At 66.9% G+C, this 12243-nt stretch overlaps 3 protein-coding genes across 3 annotated transcripts in view; 2 read left to right on the plus strand and 1 right to left on the minus strand.

Moving 5' to 3' along the window:
* Positions 1-72: 72 nt before the first annotated feature.
* H696_04231 (30S ribosomal protein S19e) lies at positions 73-2076 on the plus strand. Its single transcript, XM_009498110.1, has 4 exons — positions 73-251; positions 1228-1390; positions 1514-1694; positions 1915-2076. Exons 2-4 carry the CDS (start codon positions 1228-1230, stop codon positions 1988-1990), a joined length of 420 nt encoding a protein of 139 aa, XP_009496385.1. The 5' UTR covers positions 73-251; the 3' UTR covers positions 1991-2076.
* A 1335-nt stretch (positions 2077-3411) lies between these two features.
* Positions 3412-8572, minus strand: H696_04232 (hypothetical protein; the record flags this gene model as incomplete). Its single annotated transcript, XM_009498111.1, has 7 exons — positions 3412-3726; positions 3919-4337; positions 4561-6068; positions 6348-7336; positions 7473-7655; positions 7859-7972; positions 8126-8572. 7 exons carry the CDS (start codon positions 8570-8572, stop codon positions 3472-3474), a joined length of 3915 nt encoding a protein of 1304 aa, XP_009496386.1. The 3' UTR covers positions 3412-3471.
* A 1165-nt stretch (positions 8573-9737) lies between these two features.
* The window catches only part of H696_04233 (hypothetical protein), a gene marked incomplete at both ends in the record, with an annotated part of 8718 nt that continues 6212 nt past the window's right edge, over positions 9738-12243 (plus strand). Inside the window, 4 exons of the mRNA XM_009498112.1 lie at positions 9738-10067; positions 10320-10851; positions 11189-11629; positions 11944-12149. Coding sequence (XP_009496387.1) covers positions 9738-10067; positions 10320-10851; positions 11189-11629; positions 11944-12149 — 1509 coding nt within the window. The remainder of the gene's footprint in view (positions 10068-10319; positions 10852-11188; positions 11630-11943; positions 12150-12243) is intronic.

A 12243-nucleotide genomic window follows, 5' to 3' on the forward strand; every position in this document is an offset into this window, starting at 1 on the left:
CCCCCCCCCCCCCCCTGCCCCCCCCTGCCCGCCCCCGCCCGGCACCAGGGCGGACGGGCGCACATTGTGTGCGTGTGTGTGTGTGTATGTGTGTGCGGACCGAGGGCCCGCGCGTGGACTGGCCCGGGGCCGGCTTGCATGTGCGGGAGAACTCTAAAGAGAAGGTATGCCGGACGCCTGCGTCGAAGGGGTCGGTCTCTCTCGGTTTTTGATTTCTGTTTTTCCCCCAGACATCATCATACCCACTGAAAGTACGCCTCTTTTTGCTCCTCTCCCCCTCCCCTGTCTCCTCGTTCCTTTCTTCCGGTTGTCGGCCGCGCGCGCGCGCCCGCCGGCCGGGCGTTCCCCCCTCCTCCTCTCGGGCCCCTCCCCCTGCCTTCTTCTTCTCCTCTCGCCTCTGCGAGCGAGTGGGCGTCTCTCCCGTCGCCGCCCCTCCTCGCGCCTGTTCTCTCTCTCCCTCCTTCTCTCTCCCCCTCCGGCGGGGCTGGGAGCTGCTCCGCGCCTTGGCCGGCTCTCTCTCTCTCCCCCCCCATCCGTGTGCATGTCTGCCTGCCCCCCGGCCCGGTGTCGCTGTTCGATCCCCTCCCTCGTGTGTGGGCCCGCATGTCCCCCCCTCCCCGTGTGGTGTGCTTCGTCCTCCCAGGGGGACCCCCCTCCTGCCAGAGGAGGAGGAGGCTCCCATCCCTGCCAGGGTCTCCCCCTTTTTTCATCGAGCGGCTCCCCGGGCCTGTGGTCTTGCGACACAGCATCTCCTCTCCCCTCCACCTGCGCCCTTGGCCGCGGCGCATTTCCCTCATCACCCCCCCTCCGGGAGGGGGACGAGGGCAGCCACACTCCTCCCCTTCATTGGCCTCGGCGCAGTTCCCGGCGCGCGCTCATACCGAGTGCATGTGTGTGTGTGTGGATGCACTCTCCATCTGCGAGATCATTCCGACCCCAGGGCTGCCTTGTTTGTGCTCCCGCGCTCCCGCACCTGCGCATGCTTTCCTCCCCTGCCTGTGTCGGCCCTTGTGAGCGTGCATGCCGTGGCCTGTCGTCGTTGCCCAGAAGTCCGGAGCCAGTGCTGTGGTCGACCCCTCATTCTCCTCACCTCTCTGCCCCCCGACATATCTCCCCCTTTTACATCGCGCATGCGCGACCCCGACTCATCTCTGACGCCCTTTGCCATCGTTCCTCTCCTCCTTCCTCCTCTCTCTCCCTCTCGCGCGCGCGCTCCCTCCCTCTCAGATGACTGTCCGTGACGTCCCCGCCCAGGAGTTCATCCACGCCCTCGCTGCCCACCTCAAGAAGACCGGCCAGGTTGCCGTCCCCGAGTGGGTCGACATCGTCAAGACCGGCAACAACAAGGAGCTCGCCCCGACCAACCCCGACTGGTTCTTCATCCGCACTGGTGCGTACTCTCTCTCTCCCCCCCCTTCGGCGGCGCCGCTCCTCCCTCTCACCGCCCGCCGCGTGTCCCCCCCCCTCGCCCGCTGCTTGCCTCTGACGCCGACCCTCCTCTCCCCCTTCACAGCTGCCATCGCCCGCCAGCTCTACCTCAACCACACCATCGGTGTCGGCTCCCTCAAGTCCATCTACGGCGGCAAGAAGCGCCGTGGTGCCCGTCGCGACATCCGCGTCGACGCCTCTGGTGCCGTCATCCGCGCCTCCCTCAAGGCCCTCGTTGCCCTCAACATCGTTGAGGCTCGCGCCGAGTACGTCCCCCTTTCCCCGCGTGTTTTCTCTCTCTCTCTCTCTCTCCCCTCCGCCCTGCCGACGGCCAAGTGCCAGGGCGGGCGCGCCTTCCTCTTCCTCCTTTCTCCCCCTGTCAATCAGCCACGTCTTGTGCGCGCCCCTCTCCCCTTCTGACCCCCTCTTCCGTGTGTCCCTGCCCCGCGTCTCTCCTCCTTCCCCTCCGCGCGCGCGCCCCCACAGTGGCACCCGTGTCGTCTCCGCCAAGGGTACCTCCCAGCTCGACAACGTTGCCAACGCCGTCCTCCGCAAGAACTAAATCACTCCTGTCCTTGTCGTTGGCTGCCGTCTCGCACGAGAGAGAGGAGAGCATCGCGCTCTGACTGTGGAAATACACTTTGCCAACCCCGGCATCTTGTCTCCCCCTCCGCTTCCCCTTTTGTGTGGTGTTCTTTTTTGCTGTGTCCCTCTTCTCCCCCTCTTCTCTCTCGCTCTCTCCCTCCCCCTCCCGCGCGCGTGCCTGTGTCTGCGTCTGTGTGCCCTGTGGCTCCGCGTTTCTCCCCCCATCTCTCTCTCTCTCGTCCCTTCCACCGTCTGCGGCTCCTCAAGGTGCGCGCCCACTCGAAGGGCGTGGGCGAGGGGCAAGTCCGAGCAGCCGTGGGGGGGGGTTTCTTTTCCTTTGCCGCCGAGGGGGGGGGCGTGGGCGGGGTGGGACAGGCATTTCCGAGGGACGGCCTTGCGTGTTGCATGCCCGCCCGCCGGACCGGCGTCCAGCCCAGGACCAGGGGAGGGGCTGTGGGGTGGTTATTTTTTTCTTTCGGCCACATGGCGCCTGGGTTTCCCGCGTGTGCTGGCCCCCCCCGCCCCACCCCGGTGCCGCGCGCGCTGGCCCCTCTCCCCGGGCGGGCGGACAGCGCGGCCCGCGTGTGTGCGTGTGTGTGTGTGTGTGTGTGTGTGTGTGTGTGTGTGTGTGTGTCGCATTGGGCGGGTGTATTGCCACGCCCTTTTCCCCCGGGGGCCACCCCGCCTCCGGGCGATGCTGCGGTTCTCTCCACACCTTCCTCAGACCCCGCCCATCTGCCTGTCTCTGTCTCCGCCCCCTCTGCTCTTGACACAGCAACGCGCCTATCGCAAGGAGGGATTTATTCGTTGTTTCAGCCCCCGTATGCTGGGGGGGGGGGGGGCGAGGCTTGTGCTGGTCTCCCACGCCGGGCATCGGAGACAAGAAACGGGGAGGGGTGCTGGGCGCACGGCGTGGCGCGTCTCTCTCTCTATGTCACCCATTTCCCCTTGCAGCGCTCCCGCCCCTCTCTTCGCACCAGCCCACCACGGGATGGGGGGGGGGGGGGGGAGGGGGAGGGGGGCGGGTGTGCACTGGCGCGGGCGCGCAAGATTTTTCACTCAAGGCCAACGGGGCTGGCCCGTTGAGCGGTCATGCGCTTGATCATGCCCCCCTTACTGCCCCACTGTACCCCCGCCCCGCTGCCTTTTTGCAGCATTGTGCACCACCTCCAAGAGGGGGGGGCGGCGCGGCGGGGCGGCACCCGGCCGCCGGTGGGGGGGCGCATACACGCGCACACGCGTCGGATCATGCGCAGCAAGTTGAAAGGCGACGAGTGAAAAAAAAAGAGGGCTGGTTCTCAGGATGCGAGGAATAAATATGATGGTGAATTATTGTCTTGTCTTCCCCCCCCCCCCCACACACCCAGGCCCACCCCGAGATCTCCACGGTGACTGGGGGGGGGGGGGGGGGGAGGGGGAGGGGCGCGCATGCGTACGCACACGGTCGTGCCGCCCCTTTCACTCAAGGCCGGCAGCCTTGGCCAGGGGCCCGGTCATGCGCTTGATCATGCCGGCGCCCAGGACGCCAATCGACCCGACCAGGCTGTGCAGGTCGGCGGTCAGCTCCGTGCGAGTGGCCGACGCCGGAGTGGAGACAAACATGTTGAGGACGGATGCATGGCGCGCGGCGTGGACATTCGGGCGCAGGACCACACCGATCTGCTGGCCACCATGGCGATCGTACAGGAAGAGGGCCAGCTTGCCATACAGAAGCTTCGGGCCGGGTCGCATCGTGTGTGTGTGTGTGTGTGTGTGTGTGTGTGTGTGTTGGCAGGGGGGTCAGTGCACGGTGGGCGCTTCCTTGCGGCAGCACGGGAGGGTGTTCTCTGCCAGCGGGCATGCAGACATGCGAGGCACATGGGCGCTCCCCGGTGTCCCAGCGCTCGGTGCCCTTCCGGTACGTACCTCCAGCTCCTTGACAAAGGCAAACACCGGGTCAAAGGCAACCAGGTCCTCATTGCCCGAGCCAACCACCGTGCCCGGCTTGTAGGTGACGCGCGAGGTGTCGGACGGGAGCCACTGCTTGACGTCCAGGCTCTGGCGCACGGTGGCCGACGCATGCCAGTTCAGGTGGATGACCAGGTCGAAGACATCCAGCGCCGGGCGGAAGAGCCCGCGCAGGTCGAACTGCTTGCTCACCAGCCCGGTCGACTCGGAGGACAGGGCCGACAGCGAGCTGGCCGCCAGCCGGGCCAGGCGCGCATGGATCACACGCCCACTGGCCGAGGCCCCGGCCGCGGTCCACATCTGCCCGGACGGGTCGTACGAGGAGAAAATCACCACAGCCGGGCCCTGGAGGTCGGCACCGCGGATCTCCGCGAAGGCTGTGGCCCATGCCAAGCAGCGGGGGAGGGAGGGGAGAAAGATGGACAGAGGGGGCATACCCCCGCAGTTGCAAAGGTGTCAGCGTCATGGGGGCGCGCGCTGTCGCACACACTCCCACTGATGGGGCAGGGAGGAGGCAGGATGCAAATGGCGGCTCAAAGGGCAACGAGATCGGCAAGGCAGGGACCCCCCCCCCTCCCCCCTCCCCGGGAAAGCACGCACTCTTGGAGTAGGCATCCGTCGTGGTGGCGTCGACGACCGGCACGACGAGATCGCGCGTGCGGGCAAAGGCAGTGGCACCGCCCGCCGACTGGGCGGCGATCTCAATACGCAGCTGCGCATCGGCCGAGTACTGGTGCGCGTGGTCGATTTGCTCCAGGGTCGGCAGGATGATCGGCTCATTGGCGAAGTCATGCCGGGCCAGCAGGCGCCAGAACCGGGCCAGGGCCACGATGGCCGATGCCGGCGGGCTGAAGGGCAGCGGCTGGACGAAGACATGCGCCATCAGCAGCTCGACCACTTCGTGCGGAAGCTGGTCGCTGGCCAGCTGGCAGGACACCCACCGGGCGGCCAGACGCACCGCGCGGCGATACGCCGGGAACTTGTCCGCCAGGGCGCTGATGAACCCATGGTGCGCCGGCTGGTGGAGGAAGTGCCGCTCGGTGAAGTGGATGGCCGCCTGCAGGGTCTCGGCGCTGACGTCCGTCGGCAGGGGATCGGACGCCACCTGGCGGGACTTCTTCTGGGCGACCAGGTGCTGCACGCGGGCGCGCATGGCCGTCAGCTCGGAAGTGCTGTCAATGCGCAGGCGGAAGACAAACCCATCAACATCGACATCCACAAAGCTGGCGGTGACGGCCACCGCGCGCAGGCCAGCCGGCAGGGTCTCGGCAATGCGCATGTAGAAGGCGGTCTTGGTCACCTCCACGGCCACCGGGTCTTCGGGCCAGCGGGCCGACGGCTCCAGCCGGATGATGGTCTCCACCGGGTCCACCAGCGACTGGACCGGGGTCAAACCGGCGGCACTGGTCTTCGGCGACGGCAGCCGGACCTGGGCCGCATGCGGCTCCGGCGGGAAGGGAGCCGTCCCGCGGAAGAGGGCCGAAGTGCTCCGGACACCGAACACCTCCAATGGCAGGTCCATCCCCTTGAGGGCGTGGCTCAGGGCGTCGAAGGCATTGACCAGGTCCTTGTGAGGCCCGGCCGCCGAGGCGGGCGTGTCGCGCCAGCGCCGCAGGATGGTCGTGTCCCGGGCCGCCGAGTAGGTGAACCCGGCCCCGGCCAGCGCCGCGGCCGAGGTCAGCCCCTCGTGATGCGACAGCAGGGCCGTGACGGCCTGCTGCACGACCAGGTGCCGGCTGTCCTCCGGCACCAGGAAGGTGGCCGCCTGGATGATGGACCCGTCCTTGAAGCGGCGCATTTCCGAGTGCGGACCCCACAGGGCGCGGAACTGCTCCACGAAGTCCGGGAACCCGGCCGACGGACCACGCGACACCAGCCGCGAGGCAAAGGCCGGGTCCAGCAGCAGGCCCCCGGTCAGCGAGCGCGGCTGCAGGGCGCTCGGCGGCGCGGCGTCCACCTCCCAGGCGGGGACTTGTTCCAGGCGCAGGGACAGGATGATGCACCGGTCGTAGAGGGCGCGGCGCATGACATCGGCCAGGTGCCGGGCGCTGGTGGTCGCCGCATCCGGGTAGCAAGTGCTCTTGGCGCTGGCAGTGCCGACGGCAAGTCTGGCGCGGGCACGCACAGGCACGCACAGGCACACGCACAAGTGCACGCACAAGTACACGTACACGCACACGCACAGGTACACGCACAGATACACAAACAGGTACACGCACAGATACACGCACAGATACACACACACGCACAGATACACACACACACACACACACACACACACACACACACACACACACACATACGATCAAAAGTTGAGGCGAAGGTCAGTCACCAGTTCAATGTCGGCCAAGGACAGCACGTAGGGGAGGTCATTGTGCAAGACGCACCGGAACATGTTGTCATAACGCAGCGATGCGTCCAGACGCGTGAGGAAGAGCGAGGCAAACTGGTTGACCGAGGAGTTGAGCATCTTCAGGGAGATGGCCGCCTCATGGGCCACCTCCAGCATGGTGGCCAGGGAGGTCCGGGACAGGATGTTCAGACGCCCCGAGCGATCCAGCAGCACCAGCTCGAAGTGCGAGCGGAAGAGCCGGGCCAGGGCCGGGTCAATGCCAGCCGGGGTGTCGGCCCCGGCATTGGCCGGGCGGAAGGCCAGGGCCTCCTGCGCCGCGTGCGGGACCTCCCCATCACGCAGGTACGCCGGCAGGTCGCCCTGGTTGTACCACTGGTGGGTGGCCACAAACTGCAGGGTCATCTGGAAGAGCTGCAGCGAGGACATCTCCCGGCGCACGCGGCCCACATCCAGCAGGTACGCCAGCAGCATGGACATCTGGAAGCCGGTCAGACCATCAGGCCGGTCGAGCTGGCGCTGGCGCAGCCACACCTTCAGCAGGATGACCGCATCGGCGAAGCCCGCACAGCCGGTGGACATCGTGTGCAGCAGGTGCAGATTGTCATTCATGAAGATGTCCTCCAGGATGGCGGTGTTGTAGTGCGGCGAGGGCTGGGCCGAGGCTTGGCTGGTGGAGGAGTCGCCGGCGGTGGCGGCCGTGCTCTTGAAGCCGGCCTGCTGGAGCTCCGGGTCGGCGGACCGCTGGCCATTGCGATCCGGCAGCAGGGCATCCAAGTCAAAGACATCCGCCGCCACGGACAGCAGCACGCGAATGGTGAAGCCGGTCCGGCGGAAGTTGACCGCCGGGTTGGTGGTCGACGACTTGATGATCAGCACCGGCCGGCGCAGGTCGCCGGACAGGACGTCAAAGGACACATTCTCCAGTCCGGGAACCTGGCGGATGCCCTCCGCCAGGCAGGCCAGGTAGTAGGCCCGCTTGTGGTGGTAGATGTGCTTGTGGAAGTGGGTGGCGGAGAAGAGCTCCTACAGGAGGCCGCGGGGAAGGGGGAGGAGGGTGAGTGGACTTGCCCGATTGAGCGGGGGAGGGGGGGGGGGGCGGGCTTGGGTGGCAGGCTGGAAGCGGCCACCAGAGCGGGGCACCCCCGGCGCGCAAACATACCGATGGCATGGTGATGTTGACGTCGGCGACGAGCTTCGGCCGGGACACGAGGCCAGGGATGTACCCGCCGACCAGGCTCATGGTCTTCGGCGGCAGGAAGGCCAGATCGTAGTTGCAGTTCGGCACCGCCGGGAAGGGGACCTGCACACCGGCCCGCTCGAGGGCGAGGTAGGCGCGGGAGGCCTACAAAATGCGCCGGGGAGCAGGGGGGGGGGGGGAACAGAGAGAGAGACAGGCAGAGCACGTCGGGTGAGAACGGTCATGGGCCAAATGGGCGCGGAGAGGGCACTCGAGGGCATGGGCACGCGCGCGTGCGCGCGCATGTCTGTCCATGCAGCAGCATCAGGTGTGCCTGTCGGTGTGCAGGCAAAGCCCATAGGGCGTACCTTGGTGGCGGGGCGCGCCGGCAGGGCCAGGATGGTCTCCTTCAGGAGGCGCAGGCAGGCCTCGAGCTTGCTCAGGTCCGCCGGGGCCTTGGACTCCTTCAGGAGCTCCTCGAGCTGTGGCCGGGAAAGGGGGGCATGTTAGCAGGGGCACCCAGGCGGGCGTATGTGTCCTTACATACACACAGCGAGACTGAGAAGAGGGGGGGCGGGGGGGGGGGGGGGGGGGACAGCGCAGGGCAAGGCCAGCACCGGCAGCGACGGGCGCACCTGCAGGCGGAAAAGGTTGGACTTGAACAGATTCTCCGTCTCGCGGATCTGGTTCAGCTCCTCGTTGGTGGCCGGGCGGTAGAGGGTGTTCTTGAGACCGGCCTCATCATCGCTGTCGTCGTCATCATCATCGTCGTCGTCATCGTCGTCGTTGCCACCAGCCAGCATGGAGAGGACATCGCCGCCGATGTTCCGCGCGAAGGGGCCGGAGTCGCCGTCGCCATCCGAGTCGTCACCGGCCGAGTCGTCGTCCATGGTGTCGATGAAGTCCCCGGCGTCGGAATCGCTGCCAGAGTCCTCGGACTCCGAGGGGGGGACGATCTTGGCCCGCTTGGTGCTCGGGGCGATGGGGCGGTCGGTGGCCTTGGCGGATGCGCCGCTGCCGCCGGCAGACGACCGCTTGGCCACAGCGACGGCGGAGGGGGCCGAGCGCTTCTTCGACGACATCTGGGAAGGGGAGGAGGGGGGGGGGGAGGGGAGGGGGAGAGGCGAGGAGAGGGAGGACGCTCGTGGAGGGGGGAGGGAATGGATTGTTCCACAAGGGAGGGAAGGGGGCGGCGGGGCGGGGGGAGGGAGGCGTCGTATTTCCGGCGGGTGGGTCCGGGATCGCGATCCTGGCGGGGTCCTTTGAGTCGACCGCGCCCCCATCCCCGCGCCCCCTTGCCCCCCGAGGGCAGGAAAAGGGGGGAGGGGCGAGACGCCCGGGTGTGTGCGCGCGCGCGCACGCCCCCAGTGTCCGGGGGCGGATGGCGTTGCCAAAAGGTCGTGGGCGGCCAGGGGCACCGGTCGCCGTTCCCCCCCCCCCGCCACCCCCCCCCCGTTGCCTCGCTCGCCCGGGGTGTGGCTCCCAGGCCAAGCGTGCCGGCGGGCGCGAAGGGCCCCGCGCAGCGTGGGCACGGGTGTGTGTGTGTGTGCGCGTGCGAGTTGTGGACCAGCCGAGAGGCGCCCAATGTGGAGCCCCGCAGGCCCAGACCATGCGCCCAAGTGTGGCTGTGCTGTGCGCATGCGGGCAGAGCACGCCGCGGAGAGCGGCCCCCGTGCGGCCAGCGTCAAGGGCCCTGCACACGGCCAGGTCCCCACGATCGGGCGCACACGCACGCGGTCCAGCCGGCGGAGGGGCGCCGCGGTCACGGTACCAGCGAGGCGAATTTCGACGTCTCGTTTCGGGACCCAGGAACACCATTCTAAAGGACTATCGCGCGTTAGCCCGGCTTCCCGCCGCCGGGTGTGTGTTCCGCCGTTTCCGCTGGGCCTTCCGTTGGCGTCTCCCGCCAGCTGCCGCCTCTTGCGCTGCGCTGACTCCGGTTCCGCGGCCACCGGAAGTGGGGCTGGGACATGGGGATGGTCAGGGTCCTGGTGGCCCCGGTGTCTGCGCTAGATCTGGGCGGCCGCTGGGGAGGATGGTTTCCCCGATTCTGCCCCCTGCGGGAGAGGCAAAAAGCCCACCCCCATCGAGGTGCGACACAGGGGGCGCCGAGAGTATTCCACCCCGGCTCACCTCTTCGCCCTCCCCCACCGCCTCCTTCCTTCCGCACAGGCCCTTACGGTCTAGTGCCTCCGTCTGGCACGCACACCCCTTCCCCACGCTCTTCCCCCCTCGCCGCCCCGAGTCATGACTGCTCCAGCCGGATCTACCGTCCCGGTTGAAGCGAAGCGCGCCCGCCCGGATGGCGAAGCCCCCGGGACGGGGCTGTCGCAGCGCGAGGCCAAGCGCGCCCGCGATGCCAAGCTCGCCACCAGCTGCCCCTTCCTGGACACGATTGACCGGCGGAAGTTGGACTTCGACTTTGCCAAGGTCTGTTCGGTGTCCAACGCCAACCTGAATGTCTATGCGTGTTTGGTGTGCGGCAAGTTCTTCCAGGGTCGCTCGCCGACGAGTTTCGCGTACCTTCACAGTATTCACGAGAACCACCATGTTTTTCTCCACCTGGAGACGCTAAAAGTGCGGCCGCCGGTTGCCTTCCTTTCCCTCCTTGTTCCTGTCCCTTTGTCTCCCTCCCTCTTGCTCTCTCTCTCTCTCTCTCTCTCTCTTTCTTTCTCTCAATATCCCCCCATGTCCCCCTCTGCCTTTCGGCAGCTGACCTTTGTCCGTCCCCATTTCCCGGTGCCTTGGCATCCGGATTTCGAACCCACCCTCATTCCTGGTGTTGGCCTCTCTCTCTCCCCCCCCCCCCCCCCCCGGACCGGGGTTCAGTTCTACTGCCTGCCGGATGATTATGAAATCATCGACTCCTCGCTGGACGACATCAAGTCCCAGCTGCGGCCGGTCTTCCGCTCGGAGGACGTGGCCGCCCTCCAGTCGACCGGCCAGCGCCGCCCAGCCAAGGACCTCTACGGCCATGAGTATATGCCCGGGTTCATCGGCCTCAACAACATGACCAACACCAATGACTATGCGAATGTGGTGATCCAGATGCTGGCACACGTGCCGCCCCTGCGGGACTTCTTCCTGCTGGCTGGCGGCCCGGACGCCGGGTCGCAGACCACCCGGGTGGCCGAGTCGTCCGGCTTGCTGCGGGCCTTCGGCGAGGTGACCCGGCGCCTGTGGAACCCGCGGCTTTTCAAGAGCCACACCAGTCCACAGAGCTTCATCGAGGCGGTCAGCATGGCCAGCCGCCGTCGCTTCAACATTACCCACCAATCGGACCCGGTGGATCTGCTGTGCTGGCTGCTGAATCGCATGCATGCGGATCTCCAGAAGGCCGCGCGCAAGGGCGATCCCTCGAGTGCGTTGCCGCCGTACCGGCTCATCCGCCATCCCCCATCTGCGCCCTGTTTGTGTGTGTGTGTGTGTGTGTGTGTGTGTGCTGTTTTCCCGTCAGTTCCCAGCCCCATGTCCCGACATCCCAGCGTGTTGTCATATGCCGTGGCGCCTCAACGTGTGCTGCTGTCTGCCACATGGGCGCCATCTCTCTCTCTCTCTCTCTCTCTCTCTCTCTCTCCCTCCCCCGATCTTTCTCTCCCCGTCTCCCATCTTCCATCGATCCTGCCCGTTTGCTTGGGCTTGGGGCGCTGACCACCCTCAACTGCTGTCCCTCTCCCCTGCTATCCCCCTCTCGATAGCCCTCATCACCAAGGCCTTCCAGGGCCGGGTGCGCGTTCAGTCGGAGCCGCTCATCTCCTCGGAGAAGGGGGCGTCCAAGCATGCGAGTGGCCCCTCCGCCCCGGGGGTTGCCGCCGCCGCCACCACCACCGACTCGAACTTCTTCTTCCTGACGCTGGACCTGCCCAGCATGTCGCTCTTTACACCGGAGGAGGATCAGACCGACACCGGGGCCCGGTCGCTCCTCCAGCAGACTACCCTGCCGGTCCTGCTGCAGCGCTTCGACGGCCGGACCCCGGTGGCCGACCTCCGGACCAAGACCCTTCGGCGTTTCCGCATCCTCGAGGCTCCGGAGTACTTGGTCCTCATTTTCCGGCGTTTCGTCAAGAACCAGTTCCTGCTGGAGGAGCGCAACTCGACCGTCGTCAACTTCGACTCCGACCATCTGGACCTGAGCCCATGTGCGTTTGCCATATGCCCACCACCATCCATGTGGCCGGTGTCGTTCCTTCCCTGCCCCGGTGCCTGCACATGCGCTGGTGGCGCATGTCCATGTGCTTGTTTGGTGGATCTGCTCCCACGCGCGCGTGCACGCATGCATGCACGCACAATCAGACACACGCACACATGCACGCACACACACACACACACACACACACAGGCGCAAACTAACCTCCCTCTTCCCCCCCCCCCACCTCCCTCTCTGTGCCTGAACCGTTCTCTCATCCTTCTTTTTTATGCCCATGCTTCGCTGCGGGCCCTGCGGCGGTTGCAGTCGTCGAGGGTGCCAAGCACGGGCAGGTGACCTATTCCCTGATGAGCTCCGTGTCGTACGAGGGCGCAGCCGCGCTGGAGGACCTCCAGGAGAAGGTCACCTCCGGGGAGGTGTCCCTCTCGTCGGAGACCACGCGCGATGGGCACTACACCCTACACCTGGTGGATGACACCTCCGGGCGGTGGTTTGAGCTGCGCGACCTGACCGTCCGGCCGGCCGACAAAAAGTCCCTCTTCTTGCACGAGAACTATTTCCAGATCTGGCGGCGCAAGCCGGCGGCCCCGGCGCCCTCGAGCGGCA

Source organism: Fonticula alba (assembly GCF_000388065.1).
Source record: "Fonticula alba strain ATCC 38817 unplaced genomic scaffold supercont2.7, whole genome shotgun sequence".
NCBI lineage: Eukaryota > Rotosphaerida > Fonticulaceae > Fonticula > Fonticula alba.